The sequence below is a fragment of the Leopardus geoffroyi genome, chromosome D1 (assembly GCF_018350155.1).
Source record: "Leopardus geoffroyi isolate Oge1 chromosome D1, O.geoffroyi_Oge1_pat1.0, whole genome shotgun sequence".
Classification (NCBI taxonomy): Eukaryota; Metazoa; Chordata; class Mammalia; order Carnivora; family Felidae; genus Leopardus; species Leopardus geoffroyi.
In genome coordinates this window covers 22784429-22801624 of record NC_059329.1, presented here as the reverse complement: position 1 = coordinate 22801624, position 17196 = coordinate 22784429, and the positions used below count along the sequence as shown (strand labels likewise).

The following is a 17196-nucleotide window of genomic DNA, read 5'->3' as shown; positions in this document are numbered from 1 at the left end:
CCCTATCAGTAACTCTTCTGATTAAAACACACTTCCTTAATGAGAGTTAACAGATCCCTAGCAAATGCAAACCCATTTGGGAAACTTATTCATTTTAATGCCATCTAAAACAAAATAGAATTAGGAAGATAACAGCTTATAACTTATCTAAAGGAGGTGAGAGAGAATATTTGGGTCATCAACGTCCCTATATCTGTATCATGGTATGGCAAATAGTAATATGGCTGTGTTGAGCTTAGTTATCTCCCTTAGCATGTCAAGGTTAAAATATTTTACCATCAAAATTTTCTCAATTTGCCGCACAACTCAGGTATTGTAGTGCTCCTTTTTCAGCTATATTTTACTTGCACACAAAATGTACACATCTCATTTTAATACTGAATATTAGAACAAGAAGGGTATTCTGAGAGTTTTTATTATTAGCAGATTATTTTGTTCTGTACCACTCTTTCTGGCATCTTCCCACACAAAATGAATAAAAATACTTACAGCCGCAGCTCTTCAAATGTTTTCACTGAGTAGAGTGGAGAGCTGGGGTCCTTCTGTAAGACTTCAACTCGGTGACTGGATTCTACTAATGACTGCCGGATTAATTTGTTTAAGAGTGAATTGGCTGCCAAATCCACTAGAAAAGCAAAAATAAAAAAGGAAATATTGCACGAGTAAATCCAGCTTCCTAAATGACACCTAATAAATTGCTCCTTTCCATTCAGTGGTTGTATATCAAGCAACTGCTCCTACTCTTATCTTCCTTCTAAAAGAAGGTTGTAGAAAGAATGACTTAACACTGAGAGTTCCTTTTTACATGAAGATCCAGTTTCTTATGCTCTGCTGTTACACCAACCTCTGGCCTTAAGCAAGCCTACATCCATCACCACCAGACCTAATTTTGCTTTGCCAGCTGAAAATTCTCACTCATTCCCACATATTGCATTTCAACTCCCCCTAAAGAAATACAGCCTACTCCTAATTTAGTATTTCTTCTGAAATTCATGATTTATAAAGAAAATAGAGAAAAAGTCCTTTTTCACTTAAGATTATATTATTCACTCACATTGTGAAAGTCATAATTAATTGATACAGAATGCTAGCTTACATGCAAATGAATTTACTCCTACCTACATCGTCTTCATCATCATCTTCCGTGTTATTAGAACCATCTAAAAGGATGGGAAAGAAACAATAAATACCAATGTTTGTATGATCCCAATATCTCTCACCAACTCCACAGTGTGCACTGACATGAAGGGTCATCCAGTGGAGGAGTGGGTAAAAAGACAGGGAAGGTAGTGGAGGACCCTGAGTATTAAATTAATGGAAGTCTATGGTATTTCAGTTGCCAGGGGCCTGAGGAAAGCAATGCTTTTTAATTAATTGAGACCAATTTGCTTTATCTAACAGCACTCACCTACGTTTGGGACTGTAGTACTCCTAATACCCCGAAGGTTCTTCCGGGGGTGGATGAGGTTTGAAAACTATTGAAAAACACAAATTGCAATCAATATTAGGAAGCAAGCCACCAAGCAGCCCAGTGCTCCCCAATAGCTGGGAGAGACCACCCGAATATTGTTTCCTTTGCAGTTTCTGGTATTAATGGATTCTTTTCAGGAACAGGTCACCTGTATGAATTATGCTAAAATGGAGACTTTCTGCTGCCCCTGTACCTTAAGTTCCTCTTTATAGTCCTCTAATCTAAATGTGGCAGTCCTTGGGGCGGGGGGGGGGGGGGGGGCGGTGTCACAGAACCAGTAAGGAATGGTAGATAGCAAAACGCGGTGGTCTGTAAGATGGGAGCTAGCCGAGGCTAAATGGTCAAATTGAGAGAACAAAAAACTCCGAGGTCTAGTTGGGACTATCAGCTGCTTTCTCTCCCAGGACTTCTAGGGGTCTTCGTTCTGCCCTTCAAACCAAAGGTCTTGCGTCTCTCGGGGTCTCCTTCCCCTGGCCCTCCCCCAAATCCTTACCACATCACCCCTCCACCATTTGACACCCCACGCCACACGCTAGCGAGGCTTCCCCTCACACCCCTACCCCCGCCACATCCCCCCCAGCAGATTTCCCTCTCAGAGTGAGGTTCTGGCTCCCGCCCACTTCCCCTCCCCGCCTCAGCGGCGGTTACATGACTGTTCAGCCGCTCGCTCTCCGCCGCCCCGGCGTCGCCTCCCCAAAGTAACGACGCCATAGCCGAGATCGCAGCTCCCGCCCCCAGCACGTGCGCCCTCCCGTGGCACGAGGCAGTGCCCGGCCCCAGCCAGCGGCCAATGGGCTTCCCCTGGGGGCGGGCTTACGCGCCCGCGAGCATCCGCCGCGCGGCGCGCAGGCGCACGAGCTCCAGGGGCGGGGGGAGCGGGGGCAGGGGGAGTTGTGGCCACCGGAGCCAGAGAAGTGTGATCCTGGGGCAGGTTTCTATTCCACCAGCAGCCCCATCCGTGCCAGGTGTTAGAAACGGGCGACGGGGCGCTATTGTCGTGAACATTCGTGTTCCCCTAACTTCTGCTAGCCCAACAAAAGCTTGAGACTCTAAGCCACCCCAATTTTCGCACTGATTCGCGAGTTCTATCTTCTTTAAGCACCACTCACTACAGACAATTCAGCTCACCCACTCCCGGTTTCAAGCACTCGTGCCCACGTTTCCTCCCAAATATCCGCTTCTGCATTAAAAGATGTCAGAAAGGCCAGAGAATTGCATAGGATAGTAAAGGGGCAGAATGAATGAGTTTCATTTGACAAATTATTTCAAATGCGAAAGATGAGAAGGGGGAGTGAAGTTACCCAAGTGAGTGAAGTTACCCAACTTCTGCCCCTGTTCTAATACCTGTGATGTTTCCACATACCGGCTTGTTTTAATTTTAATCCTGATATGTGCCCTTTGCTAAAACAATCCTGAGGAAACTGTTTTCCTTGCGGTAAAACCTCCACCTCTTATCCGCATCTGCATTATCAGTTTTCTAACTGGAATCTTTAGATTTGGATCAGCGTCTCTGCAGAAACTCACAAACCAAAAACCTAGTTATGATCTCTCCGTGGTGCTGAAGCACGACTCCCCAAGCTCTTTTCGGTCACTCTCGGGCACCTCAATCGTTTGTTTTGAGGTTATCAAATTCCTTTTCAGTCTTTACATGTGGATTATAATAGCAAATGTTTTTGTCTTACAATGGTAACTTTTTACTCATGTAAGTAGATATAAAGTCGGACCAGGTTCTTCAATGTTAGTTTTCTTATACAGATAGCAGAGACTTGAAAAACTGCTTTTCCGTTATTTTATAGCACTAGATTTATTCTATATTTTATTCTTGTGTTAGCATAGGTCCCAGATTCTGCTTTGTCGGAGGGGAAATGGTGGTCAGACTAGAAAATATTAGGCAGATTTTGGCGTCTCTCTTGGAACTACATTTCCCACAAGGGTGGACTACATCTCCCATGAGACCCTGGGCGCGCGCGCAGAAGACGCAAAGTGACAGCTTCCTGTCTCGCGAAAAGCTGCGTGGTCGACAACCGGAAGGTAAGTAAGGGGATTTGGGGATGAATTATCTTCTGGGTTCTCCAAAGAGAAACGCTAAATGTATAGACAGCTGGATGTTTCTCTTTTCCACTCCCCCTTTTACATACCTTGTTCTTGAAAGCGCTGGTGGGTGAATATGGGATCTCGCTTAGGACCCTGTTTTTGTATCTGGTGCTTCTTGATGCTCCTGGCAGAAAGTCGCAGCAGTAAGAACTTCTTGTAATTCGGTTTACTTAGAGGGCCCTTGGACTGTGGAGTTAAGTCTCTGCTGCCTCAGAATTGTTTGGTCACAAAACTAAATACTAATAGAGGTCAGGATTCCAATAGTCTGTGGAGAGGGAGGCGTGGCTACTTTTTAAAAAATTGTTCAGGAGATTGCTTTCCACGCGATTGCTTTTCACTGTTAGTGATCGTAGTGCGTGTCTCCTGATCCTTTGGCTATTTCTCCTTCCCTCGTTGGCTTAAAATAAAGTTTATCACGGAGAACGCTTTCTACTACCCTATTGGTTACTAATATTTTGAGATTTGAATCTTTTCAACTTCAAAAAACGTATTGAAACTCTAGCGATAGCTGATTATATTTACAGTCGATGGTCGGCGCACACACGATTCCCTCGTTGTGGTAATGTGGCAGCCCCCTTCCAGGCGTTGGGTGTGCTGCGGTGTGCTGGAGGAAGCAATGCACGTTGTCAGGAGTCTTGGACCCAAGTCTTTTTGCCACAAATCTTACTACCTGCTTAAGCCCTTTGGACTAGTTCTCTGGTTAAAGGGTTGAACTAGGTCACTAAAAACTATGTGTTGATAGTGGGCGTTGAGATAATATAAAGTCATTGGTGTAATTTGCATATAAAAATGCCATGTGGCTTTCAAGGTTTTTAAGGAGGTATAAAAACTACCTTTAATCTCATTACCCAGTAAGGTTGATTTTTCCTTGTGCTTGCATGTGTAGATGACTGTGATCATACTGTATAGTTTACAACTGGTTTCACTTAATTTGCACTTTGTCAATAGCTTCCCATTATTTTCAGTGGACAATATTCCTAATCATTTCACTGTTGGATAGTTTGCAATTTTTACTTTACAGTGAGCATATCCCACATCTATCTTTGAGTCACTGATTATTTCTTTCCCTGATAAATGCCTTCCAGTGGAACTGGATGAATGTGGCCCAAACATTATGGAGCAAGTATATTTTAGCAGATAGTAATGGTCAAAGTTGTTCATTTTTATGTTGCACAGCTGTTTTCCCTTGAACAAGCAAACTGTTTCTGCTGTCCCTCTGATGGCTTCAAATGCTACAAGTGACAATCTCCAGATTCTAGATGTTCCTCGTTGGATTAGAGGCATCAAGAATAGAACCAATTTAAGGTGAACAGAATTAGCATTTTGGTCTGTACCCAAATAGGCCAGATTCACTTGGATATTTGTGTCTGCATCTAGTTACAGATAGTATTCGTAGTGAAGAAGTTCTGTTTAATAGTGGGAATAGCCTTCAAGCAACAAGCATGATTTCCAAGAAAATCTCAGTGGCAAATTATAAAAAGCATGGTATTCTAGAAGTGACAATTGGAGGGCAATGCATTATTGGAGTAATTCTGGAATTAAACTTGGGTTAGAATTCTGTATGTCATGTAGTCCTGTTACTGAGCATCTATTGAAAATCACTTGGGGCTCTTGGGTGGCTCAGTCGGTTAAGGGTCCGACTTTAGCTCAAGTCATGATCTTACAGTTTGTGAGTTCAAGCCCCATGCCGGGCTCTGTGCTGACAGTTCAGAGCCTGGAACCTGCTTCAGATTCTGTCTCCCTCTTTCTCTCTCTGCCCCTCCCCCACTCATGCACATGTGCTTGCACACACTCTCAAAAAAAAACATTAGTTTTAAAAAGATCACTTAAGTTTTCTGGATTTACTATGTTCCTTTAGTGATGGAGGATTATCTGTGTTGCTACTTTCCTTCCTTCCTTTAAGGAGTGTGTGCATAAATGACAGTTTTTTGTTCCTTTCCTCTGGTGCTCATTATTTAAGTGGTGAGAGTATGATGGGAAGTAATGATTGGAAGGAGAATCATAACCCGGTTTTGAGATCATCTTACTTAGGAAGTAGAAGTAAAAAAAAGATCAAGTTCACAAAATCCAAAAATTCTTTAATAAGTAAGCTTAACACCCAGCAACTTTAAAGACAGCAACTCACACATTGGCCAAAGGTTAAAAACAGTATAGAACAGAAATAGTGCTATCTGACAAAGTGAAAGACCAGGTCTGTTTTTCTTTCTCTGGCATTTGTCTTGCAATTACCGGATTTGAGAGTGGTCATTAGGAAGTGAAGTAGTATTTAATACCAATGAGATATAGACTTAGGAAAGACCAATGGTAGGTGAAGTCTTTATAATGTTCCATGGGCTTTTAAGTTAGTTGTTTCTACTTAAATAAAAGGAAAGAGAGTAAGAACCAGGTTACCCCCAAACAATCCCATAAAAGAGGTTAAAAAAACACTTAAGAAGGAAAAAGAGGGAAGGGAAGCTTCCTGGGCATGACACCATTTGCGAGGTCACAACGAACACCCCAGCGAAGGGCAGATCTTTTCTTCTCAGTTGGCACTAGGTAATTGTTTGGAACATATATGTGCTGAGGCTTGGACTGGGGTTCTGTTCGAGAAAGCATCTGCTCTCGGACACCCCAGCGTAATTCCTTTCTATGATCTTCACCAGGTAACCTTATTGAGTCCCAGTCTCGTTTGTACTCAAAGTATCGGGCTACTCGGTCTACCTTGCCCCGGTTTCGGCTCAACTGGTCCAGCCTTGGGAGAATGAAGGACTTTGGTCGACTGGCAACAATCAGGTCTTGTTCATAAGCTGGAGGGGCCATTCCTTCTCTTCGTAGATAGCAAATGAGCTCATCTTGAGAAATTCCTTGGTATTCATGTGGTAAATTAAATTTTTGTGAAATGTCAGCTGGAGATTCCCTGTCTTCCTGGAACTGCAGACTCATCAGCTTTTGTCTTAAGTCCCAGAGATCCATATCACTTTCTGTACCAGACTCCGATTCACTGATAATTGACTCATCTGTCACTAAGACTTCCCCTCCTGGCTTCTTCCGCAACACCTTTCTCTTCATCACTGGCTTTCGGAGTCTTTGAGAGGCCTCTGAGACTGTTTCTGAAGTGGCATTACTTTCTACGTGTGGGTACTGCAGTTGCACAGGGAGAGGCTGCTTTCCTGGAATTATTGAGGCTTTACTGTAGGGATCATATTGCATAGACTGGGCATCTCTCCTGACATCTCCCTCACCCTGCCTTGCACAGATATGGGTAAAAGCTGTAGTGGCTGCCAACATTCTTTCTTCTGGATCCATATTGGCCCATTTTTGTCCACTGGGTCCCATGAGTTCCTCCATTGCTTCCCCTCCACTGTAGGACCTTCTGGAAGAAAAAATACTGATCAGTTTTCTGATAATTCCCAGCTCATTAACTGTTCATTCCCTTCTTGTGTATTATTTTATTGTAGTCAAATGGAGAAAGAATGGCTAAGGCAATCATAAATGTAATAGTTCTGTAATAAAATACAGATTTTAGAATAGGGTAGTATGGTAGCGGTTTGGAGGGGCATTAACTCAGCTCCAGAAAATCTACCAGCTGCTTTCATTTCCACTCTCTTGTTTGCTCCCACTTTCTAATGCCTGGTAGTTCTGCTACCTGTAGTAGCTCCTAGGACAGTACAGGTGAGACAGAAAAAGAGCTTGAGACATAATGCTTAACATATATTATGCAACTTACACTGAGGAGCACTTTGTGTATCTAGCATTGTTCTATGTGCTTAACATTTACTAATTCATGGAATCCTGTGAGCTAACTGGTACTCTTATTACCGGTTTTCCACAGATGAATAACATGAGGCATAAAGAACTAGTCCAAGGTTACACAGCTTGTAAGTGATGGAGTTGGAAGTCTAACTCAGGCAGTCTGACTTCAGTCCTTGCTTTTACCGATGAGAGTGATTTAATCCAAAACCATCACAAAGCAGTGATATGCACATAAACACTCATATGCTTAAGTGATTTTAATGTGTCATTAGTTGCCAAGCTAAATCTGTTCATCTCAGTACCCTGTCACTGAACTAACTTTTAAACCCCAATCAACCAGCCAAATGCCCAATGCTAGTTTCTGGACTGGATCTAGGACAGGTAGCTACTGCCCACACTATTTCCTGTATCCCTACAAATTTTCTTTCTTTCTAATAAGGACTTTTATGCCCTACAATTTTTCTTTTTAAATTAAATTGAAAAACTAGTACATGCACATGGGAATTTTTTTAATTAAAATATAGTTGGCATACAATATTCATTAGCTTCAGTTGTACATTTCACAAGTTTATAGGTTATGCTAAGCTCACTACAAGTATAGCTACTGTCTGTCACCATGACATGTTATTACAATACTATATATACAATAATGACTAGATTTCCTATACTGTACTACACATGGTCATTTTAAATAAGGATTCCCCACTTCCCCCACCAAGTCTCACTCTCAAAAGGTAGTTTCTTACACTTTCTCTAGTAATCTTCCATATTCATATGTACATTTTTATACCATAAAGGAGCATATTATACAACTCTTCTGAATCTTTTTTTTTTTTTTTAACATTTATTTTTGAGACAGAATGAGACAGAGCATGAGGGGGGAGGTGCAAAGAGAGAGGGAGGACACAGAATCCGAAGCAGGCTCCAGGCTCTGAGCTGTCAGCACAGAGCCTGATGCGGGGCTTGAACCCAAGAATCATGAGATCATGACCTGAGCCAAAGTCAGACGCTTAACCAGCTGAGCCACCCAGGCATCCTGCAACTCCCCTGAATCTTAAAGATGGTCTTGGTGATCCAGCGAGATCAGCACACATGGACTTCATTTTGTTTAAAGTTGTACAGAATTCTGACATATGGATGTGCCCTAATTTATTCGTTTCAGCCCCTGATTTAATTTAGGTTACAGTCTTGTTCAAAACGAATCTTCCAAGTATCTTTCAAGTTTTTACATACTTGTGCAAGCCCACGTGTATGTAAAATTTCTAGAAATGGAGTAGGTGGGTCAAAAGATATGTGTGTGCTCAATTTGATGGATGTTGTCAACTGCCCTGTGAAGAGGCTGTACTGACAGCATCTTCCAGAGCTTGCTTCTCCATTCCCTCTCCAAAGTGGTGTACTGTCAAACCTCCTCTGCAGTCAGCTGGATGAAAAATAGTTCTCCTGTAAATGGTATTTACATTGAGTAGAACTGAACAACTTTTCATACACTTTTATCAGCTGTTTCTCTTTTTGTATGAAATGCTTTTCCTTTCCCATTTATCTCTGGTTGTTGGACTTTCTCTTATTGATCCTTAAATTAAAACAGATGTATGTATTTTCTGGGCTTCTACAGTATCTTACATAGAAACGCCTTTCACATTCCAAGACTATAAAAAAGTTTTCTTCTAGTATTTGTTATAGTTTCATTTTTTTTTGTATTTAAACTTTTAACATATCATAGATACAGAAACTCTCAAAGGCCAGAAACTAAATGAGCTACCCAGATAACATAGCCTTAGAACACATTTGGTGACAATCCATATAAAGTGACCACCAGTCATGGACTGTCTAGCACTGTCCCAATTTTAAGGATGTAGTATATTCAACGCTAGAATTTTGAAATATGTCAGGAATTTCAACATGTTAATTACATTTTCCAGATTGACTCTTCAATAGCTGGAGGTATAGAACAGAAATTCAACTTAAAAAAAGATCATGATGCTTAATTACCTTCTCTCTGCCATCAAAACCACTTAAGAGTGGGAAACCCTTGACTTCAGGCTCTCCTTGCAATATGAAGTACAATCATTGACAAGTTTCGTCAGTCAGGCTAGCTTCTGCCGTGCCACCTTTAAGACAGAACTGAGTGTTAGAGGACAGAATATACAAGCCACTCGTTTTATATGAAATACTGGAAAGCAGTGGAAACTGAGTAGACATATATATTCCATATGAACAGATTTTAAGATTAGAAAGATTAGACAAGTGTAATGAGAAGTCAAAAGGAAATGTTTTAAGGAAAAAATATCAAAAACATGATCATCATCAAAAAAATCATCACAGCTAATGAAGCAGAGAGAAATGGGATCTACAAATATTTTCCCGAAATTCTGACTAAACTTTAACAATGCCATTTCTTGATGCTCCTTTCCTTTTCCCCTGTGAACTGGCCAGACAGGATAGAAAAGAACAGTATCTATGGATGATCAACCCAGAACAATTAAGCTAATGCTTGTCTCCCTGGGAAGAAGCAAAATATATCCTTTAGGCATTAAATTAAATCTTAGGTACTATTTGCAGATGATGGAATGATATGGACATCACCAAAGTAATCCGCATTGAAACTGTTGTATCCTTTTACTCTTTTTTCAGGTAGAGTGGACCTATATGATTTCTTTATCCCTGGGGTTGGTTGTCTTTTATCATGGCTGAAAGTGACATAGACAGAACCCAAACTGTCAAACTCCTAAAAAGAGTACAGGAACTGGAGCAGGAGGTACAGAGACTTAAAAAAGAACAGGCCAACAACAAAGACTCAACCGTGAGAGAAAATTCTTTAGGAGCTGGGAAAGCTAAGCGTGCATTTGATTTCAGTGCTCATGGTCGAAGACATGTAGCTCTAAAGATAGCCTATTTGGGCTGGGGATACCAAGGCTTTGCTAGTCAGGAAAACACAAACAATACAATTGAAGAGAAACTGTTTGAGGCTCTAACCAAGACTCGACTAGTAGAAAGCAGACAGACATCCAACTATCACCGCTGTGGGCGAACAGACAAAGGAGTCAGTGCCTTTGGACAGGTAAGGGCCACTATACTGTTTCTTAAAGCAAGTGATACCCATGTATTCTAGGTGCACATACTAAGGATTCAGATTGTGTCTTTAAAACAACCATCTTCCTTTAATTCCATAGGTGATTTCTCTTGACCTTCGTTCTCACTTTCCAAAGGACAGGGCTTCAGAGGACTGTAATTTAAAAGATGAAGTCAGTGATGCTGCTAAAGAGATCCGCTATACCCACATTCTCAATCGGGTACTCCCTCCAGACATCCGTGTACTGGCCTGGGCCCCTGTGGAACCTAGCTTCAGTGCTAGGTTCAGCTGTCTTGAGCGGACTTACCGCTATTTTTTCCCTCGTGCTGATTTAGACATCGTGGCCATGAACGATGCAGCTCAGAAGTATGTTGGCACACATGATTTTAGGAACTTATGTAAAATGGATGTAGCCAACGGAGTGATCAATTTTCAGAGGACTATTCTGTCTGCTCAAGTACAGCTAGTGGGCCAGAGCCTGGATAAGGAGAGATGGCAAGAACCTTTCCAGTTATGTCAGTTTGAAGTGATTGGCCAGGCATTCCTTTATCATCAAGTCCGCTGTATGATGGCTATCCTTTTTCTGATTGGCCAAGGAATGGAGAAGCCAGAGATTATTGATGAGCTGCTGAACATAGAGAAAAACCCCCAGAAACCTCAGTACAGGTACGTTAAAAACAAAAGACAATTGTTGCTGTTAGAATATTTTTAAATATATTAAATATTTTAAATAATTAAAGGTTAACATATCTTCTCCCAACAACTGTCTAATTAACTAGGTCACTTATTTTGTCTTCTTGAAGCTTTGAATCTAACTTGGAGAATGTCATGAATATGCAGGAGGGCTATCTTTTTCTTCTCTTGTTGTTCTATCCCATTAGTAAGGAATAGGTATTTGGACCAGTCCCCTTAAATAAAATAACATTCATTCCTAAATGTTTTTTCCCCTGAATTTATTTTAAGGGTATTATTATTAGGTTCTGGTGAAGTTTAAAAGTGAGCATTCAAACTATTCATATAAATCTTCCTTGCTTTATATTATTGGGCAGTCATACTATTGTACTTTTGAATTTTTCCTTATTTTCAGTGTCTGAAATGGCAAGAAAGGTAGGAAGAATAGTTAGACTTTTGAGACTAGGCCGAGGCCAGACAGACTAACAATTCATTTCTAAAGCAGTGAAATCTAGTTTTTTACTTCATACTATGCAAAATTAACAAGTTCATAAAAATGTTTTCAATTAGCAATAATCACACCTTGGATAAACCTCACTGGCTACGATACTGCAAAATCAACAAGTTGGGAAAAAATGTAAAAAATAATGTTATATCATTATGGTTGAGGCCTAACCAGTTGATTCATGGTTTGTTGTGTTGTGTTTTTGTTTTTGTCTTTCAAATATAAAGTTGTTCAAGGTTAGGGATGGTGTTTTTTGCTTTCTTATCTGTTACTCAGTACTGACAAAGATTTTCCCCTCCTTTTAATCCAACTACCTCCCCCCGCCACTTGTATTTGAAAAACTGTTGGACGGCTGCTGTGTATTTTCATACTGTTTCTTGTCTCTTTTTCCCTCTAGCATGGCTGTAGAATTTCCTCTAGTCTTGTATGACTGTAAGTTTGAAAATATCAAGTGGATTTATGACCGAGAGGTTCAGGAGTTCAATGTTACCCACCTACAACAACTATGGGCTAATCATGCTGTGAAAACTCACATGTTGTATAGCATGCTACAAGGACTGGACTGTGTTGCAGTACCCTGTGGGACAGGTATGACAGGGGAAATCCTAAGAGACGATTATTTACCAGAACCAAAGTTATGTGGGGTTATGGGAGCAGATTTATGTAAAGTTTGGAGGTGATTCTACTGTGGTAAAGTATCCATGTAACATGTGACTGTATGTATTATAGGACCAGAGATGGATGGAATGATAGAATGGAGAAATGTTAAGCCCTCTGTCATAAAGCAGACCAGTGCCTTTGTAGAAGGAGTGAAAATGCGCACATATAAACCACTAATGGATCGTCCTAAATGCCAAGGATTAGAATCCCGGATCCAGCATTTTGTACGTAGGGGACGTATCGAGCACCCACATTCATTCCTTGAGGAAGAAACAAAAGCCAAAAGGGACTGTCATGATATAATGGAGGAAGAAAATACTCTTTTGGAGAAACCAACAAAGAGAGTCTGTGTTGACACAGAAATTAAAAGCATCAGTTAACCATAAGAGAATCTAGGAGGCAACAAGCAGGTAATGGTAGGTGGAGAGAAAGAAATACAAGAAAATATGTACTACAAGAAGACCTAAAAATTCAGATTATCAGCTCTTTGAAAAAATAAAACAAGAAAACCCCCCCAAAAAACCCCAAGCCAAAAGAACATTAAGCCCTGTGAAGGAAGCTCCTACTTGAGTAAGAGAATTCAAACATTCTCATTCCTGTCCAAAAGGATTAAGAGATGGAAGAAGTAAAAAGCAATTGTGAAATGGGGTTTACATACATGTGGAAACCTGTGCCTCAAATTCATTAAAGCCTGATCCTACAAGTGTCTAACTTGTGATGCTGTTTGTTTATTTAATTTTGAGAGAGAGAGGAGAGAGAGAATCTTAAGCAGGCTCCACGCTCAGCACTGGGCCCAAAGCGAGGCTTGATCTTACGACCCTGGGATCATACCTGAGCCAAAATCAAGAGTAGGATGCTCAACTGACTGAGCTACCCAGGCACCCCTGTTATTTTTGTCTTTTTAAAAAGCAAATGGGGGTGCCTGGGTGGCTCAGTCGGTTAAGCGTCTGACTTCGGCTCAGGTCATGATCTCGCGGTCCGTGAGTTCGAGCCCCGCGTCGGGCTCTGTGCTGACAGCTCAGAGCCTGGAGCCTGTTTCAGATTCTGTGTCTCCCTCTCTCTCTGACCTCCCCCCATTCATGCTCTGTCTCTGTCTCAAAAATGAATAAATGTTAAAAAAAAAAAAAAAGCAAATGAATGGAGCGCCTGGGTGGCTCAGTTGGTTAAGCATCCAACTTTGACTCAGGTCATGATCTTGTACTCTTGTGAATTTGAGCCCTGTATCAGGCCGTGTGCTGACAGCTCAGAGCCTGGAGGCAGCTTCGGATTCTGTGTCTCCCTCTCTCTCTGCCCCTCCCCCATTCATGCTCTCTGTCTCTCTCTCAAAAATAAACAAACATTAAAAAAATTAAAAGAAAAAAGCAAATGAAATATTCACTACTCCTCTGAATTCTCATAAAGAGCTTTGCCTGAGTGTCTTATTTTTTAAAAGAGAAATTAAAAGTAAGAAATTTAGTCCGTTAAATATTTGATACATTGGTTTATAGCAGGCACAATACTACCTGAAAATGGCCTAACTCAATAAAGCACAGCATCTCTTAGAAAGCTTATCAGTCTAGTGCTGTGTGAGCCACAAATGGTCTCAGTTGCATAGTCATCATCTTCTTCACCACCTTTTACATAAGTTGCAAACATTCTTGGGGCGCCTGGGTGACTCAGTCACTTAAGCCTCCAACTCTTGGTTTTAGCTCAAGTCATGACCTCATGGTTCAGCAGTTTGAGCCCCACATCTCCACTCTGCACTGACAGCATGGAGCCTGCTTTGGATTCTCCCTCTCCCTCTCTGACCCACCCCTGCTAAAAAAAATATATCTATCTATCTAGAGATAGAGATAGAGATATATAGATAGCCTTCCTTTTTAATTTTGATGTCAGGATCCTTTTGTTTTCAGTGTAATCATTGAGTATAGTAGAATATCCTCACTTAAACATGGAAGGACAAACCAAAGCATTTTATTTTTTTCAATTTCCTACCTTATTTCAATGTACCTCCACTGCCATTAGTTTTCGAGAAAAACCTGGAAAAGAAGAGTTTAAGAAATCACTATTTTAAAAATTCAACTTTAAAGAAACGATACATGGGACAAAAAACACTAAAACGCCATGCTTGGAAGATTCCTTAGAAGCAAAGGAGTTAGAGGATTAGGGTCTTAGATCTTAAAATTCTTTCAAGGTTAATTAAACTATACTATCAACTCTAGAAGAATAAGCATTTAGTGACATTTAAAAAAAAATTTTTTTTTAACGTTTATTTTTTTTTGAGACAGAGACAGAGCATGAGTGGGGGAGGGTCAGAGAGAGAGGGAGACACAGAATCTGAAACGGGCTCCAGGCTCTGAGCTGTCAGCACAGAGCCCGACGCGGGGCTTGAACTCACGGACCGTGAGATCATGACCTGAGCCGAAGTCGGACGCTTAACCGACAGAGCCATCCAGGTGCCCCTAGTGACATTATTTTTTTGGTAGTTACCATAGATACAATCAGGACAATCATCACAGATGAAGCAATGATGCATCCTAAAATGTAACTTTGTAAAATTACTTACGTTATCTGAGGTAATATTTATCATAAATTTCAGTTTCTGACTCACGGTATGGAGTCAGAAGTAGGCCTTAGATCTTATTTTCTTCATTGGAAAAATGGAAGGAATTAAATGAGATTATATACATTATATATGAAGACATAACACATAATATGTATTATATGTAACATACACATATATGGTATGTATACAAATAAAATGGTGCTTTGTGAGAGGTATTACACCATTTATTTCAATGTTCATGCAATACAAAACTACCTACTAAAAAGATAAAACAGAATAAAGCAGGGACAGAAATGGAATAGGACTCTGGGCTAGGAGGATCTCCAATACTAAAGCCCAAAGAGGTTTTTTTAAATGTCATATCTACTATACTATACAGTGATTAACATGTTATTTTGTTTGCATTTAAATCATGGCACACTCCTTTTTCTTCAATGTATGAAGAAGGGTGTTTGCAAATAGTAAATCATAAACTGTAGTAAAGCTCATAGGTAACTGTAAGTTCTTTCTTTTTAATAAAGACCTGATAATCCTTTCCCTTTACTTAGGAGGAACCTGTCACATAGAAGCTAGAGCAGCTTATGTTTTGTAGATACTGATAATATTGACCAAAATACCCAGTAGTGCCTTCTCTTCAAAAATCCTAAGCAACTTGGTATCCCAGGTTTAGTAGTTCCAAGTGCAAGGATTTCAAGGGTGAAAGGGGAGGATTTTAAACTGGGATACTAGTTAGATTCTAACCATTACAAGGAGGCTACTGTAGAGTTACAACAAATTACCTCTGGGGAGAAGTAAGCAAGTAGCTGAAAGAACCACAACTTTGGAACAAAGCAAGCAGCTTAAAGAACCACAACATTGGAGCAAAACAAGAGAAAACAAAACACCCAGCAAAAGTCAACCATAATCCAAGGGACAACTGGGGAAAATATGTGCAACAGGTTCAAAGTCACTAATTCAAATTCCTCTTAGAAATCTAGTAAAAGGTAAATGCACCAGAATAGGGGACCAGAATAAAGGAAAGACAGAAAATTTCCCAAAGAAATAATGACTAATATACACAGAAAATGTTTAATCTCATTAATAACGGAAATAAAGACATTAAGATGTCTTTTCAGATTGGTAAGATCTTCTCAAACCCAGTGTCAGTCAAAGTGTGGAGAAATAAGCACCCCTACACACTGTGTGTGTGTAGATGGGGGGATATCAATTTTTCTAGAGGGCAGCTTGGCATTATGAATCACAATTTAAACTGCACCACAATGTCTAAGCCATAATCCACTTCCAAGAATTATTCTAAGGAGATAAATTGAACAAGAACGCAAACATGCATACATACATGTAACCACCACCATGCTATTTTATGATGAAGAAAATGGAAAAACAAGTGTCCATCGTGAGGGGACTGGTTAAATAATATATTGTACAGTAGTGCCATTGTAAGAAGTACCATGCATCCATTAAAAATGATCATGCTTTATCTACATTTGACAGTCACATGCTCCTAAAATATTACTAAGGCATAATCTGCTTTTTAAATGACTATGCTTTATCATATTTAAAACAATTGCATAAAACCAAATATATTTTATGAGTATAATTAGGTATATATACTCAAAACGCATATATCTGAAGGGAACCCAAATATGAAGTGGGTTTTTTTGATGGTTATCTGTGGCCCAGTGGAATATCTAGAATTTTCTTCCTTTTTTCCTTTATACGTTCGTTCTTCTTAGATTTATTTCTAAAATCAACGGGACGGTATAACTTTACAATCAGAAAAAAGGTTTATTTTCATCTGGGGCAGGGCTACAGGGTTCGGTTTTCCACCCTATCCTAACTTATTAGCGAGAGAGCTGCTCGCACGGTTACACCCAGAAGTTCACAAAGGGCGCAACTACCGGCTGGGAAGACTGGTCGCTGCACAACAACAAAGGCCACCTGGTGCCCACCTGGCCTGGGGCGCGGTCGTCGCCTCGGATGCTGGCGGCCTCCGGGGAACCCGGCTCCCGCGGCGACACCACCCCCTTCCCCTGCAGCCCTCTGGGCTACCGAGGTGCCAGCCAGGGCAGCTATCGGGCTGGCAGTGGACGTCGGGCGCGCCACGGGAGCCCACTGTGACTTCAAGGGGCTCAGGCACGCCAAGGGCACAGCACGACACAGCTTACACCAACCTTGGGAAGCAGTAAACCCGGGTTTGGAAGGTATGTCGGACGTGAGACGGCGCACCAGTGAGGGTACTCCCATTCCGTGCTATTCAGACCTCGACCTCTCCGTACGGCGGGCGATCGGCCCCCGTGGGCCCGTGCGCCCCCTATTCCAGTCTCTACCCGCTTACCGGCCCCGCCGAGGTCCGCTCGCCGCACCGACTCCCGCTGCCGGCCTAGCGAAGCTCCGCAGGGTTCCGTTAGCGTCCAGCAGCTCACGCAGGCGCACGGCACACCCAACCT

General features: G+C 41.2%; 3 protein-coding genes across 9 annotated transcripts in view; 1 reads left to right on the top strand and 2 right to left on the bottom strand.

The window, feature by feature from the left end:
- DDX25 (DEAD-box helicase 25) overlaps nucleotides 1-3704 on the bottom strand; it is a 20666-nt gene extending 16962 nt beyond the window's left edge. Inside the window, exons 1-4 of one of the 2 annotated variants that reach the window (XM_045483379.1) lie at nucleotides 3610-3704; nucleotides 1409-1475; nucleotides 1119-1160; nucleotides 490-625 (exon numbers count right to left, since the gene is read on the bottom strand). Coding sequence is in view for 1 of the 2 variants with exons in the window: in XM_045483377.1 (XP_045339333.1) it covers nucleotides 490-625; nucleotides 1119-1160; nucleotides 1409-1475; nucleotides 2120-2182 (308 nt within the window). In the remaining variant the exon portion in view is untranslated. Of the gene's footprint in view, nucleotides 1-489; nucleotides 626-1118; nucleotides 1161-1408; nucleotides 1476-2119; nucleotides 2245-3609 lie in introns of those variants that run through there. The other variant, XM_045483377.1, reaches the window with a different exon arrangement.
- On the top strand, nucleotides 3386-12912 carry PUS3 (pseudouridine synthase 3). 2 transcript variants are annotated; one of them, XM_045483381.1, is made up of 6 exons: nucleotides 3480-3502; nucleotides 4742-4870; nucleotides 9929-10355; nucleotides 10468-11033; nucleotides 11942-12132; nucleotides 12274-12912. In XM_045483381.1, the coding sequence occupies exons 3-6, from the start codon at nucleotides 9981-9983 to the stop codon at nucleotides 12582-12584; spliced, it is 1443 nt and encodes a 480-aa protein (XP_045339337.1). In that variant the 5' UTR covers nucleotides 3480-3502; nucleotides 4742-4870; nucleotides 9929-9980; the 3' UTR covers nucleotides 12585-12912. The 2 variants fall into 2 exon arrangements, with proteins under 2 accessions (XP_045339336.1, XP_045339337.1); XM_045483380.1 differs by lacking the exon at nucleotides 4742-4870 and having other exon boundaries at nucleotides 3386-3502.
- Nucleotides 5623-17196, bottom strand: HYLS1 (HYLS1 centriolar and ciliogenesis associated). Of its 5 annotated transcripts, none has more exons than XM_045483382.1 (4): nucleotides 17085-17196; nucleotides 14179-14222; nucleotides 9287-9405; nucleotides 5623-6917 (listed from the first exon to the last, which is right to left on the bottom strand). In XM_045483382.1, exons 3-4 carry the CDS (start codon nucleotides 9298-9300, stop codon nucleotides 5993-5995), a joined length of 939 nt encoding a protein of 312 aa, XP_045339338.1. In that variant the 5' UTR covers nucleotides 9301-9405; nucleotides 14179-14222; nucleotides 17085-17196; the 3' UTR covers nucleotides 5623-5992. The 5 variants fall into 5 exon arrangements, with proteins under 5 accessions (XP_045339338.1, XP_045339342.1, XP_045339339.1 ...); XM_045483386.1 differs by having other exon boundaries at nucleotides 5623-6914; XM_045483383.1 differs by lacking the exon at nucleotides 17085-17196 and adding an exon at nucleotides 16921-17031.

Bases quoted from the DNA above. Each gene is read 5' to 3' on its own strand.
- PUS3 (XM_045483380.1), top strand. From the start codon at position 9,981: ATGGCTGAAAGTGACATAGACAGAACCCAAACTGTCAAACTCCTAAAA. The intron at 10,356-10,467 runs GTAAGGGCCACT...TTAATTCCATAG, and splicing joins GAGTCAGTGCCTTTGGACAG to GTGATTTCTCTTGACCTTCG. The intron at 11,034-11,941 runs GTACGTTAAAAA...TTTTCCCTCTAG, and splicing joins CCCCAGAAACCTCAGTACAG to CATGGCTGTAGAATTTCCTC.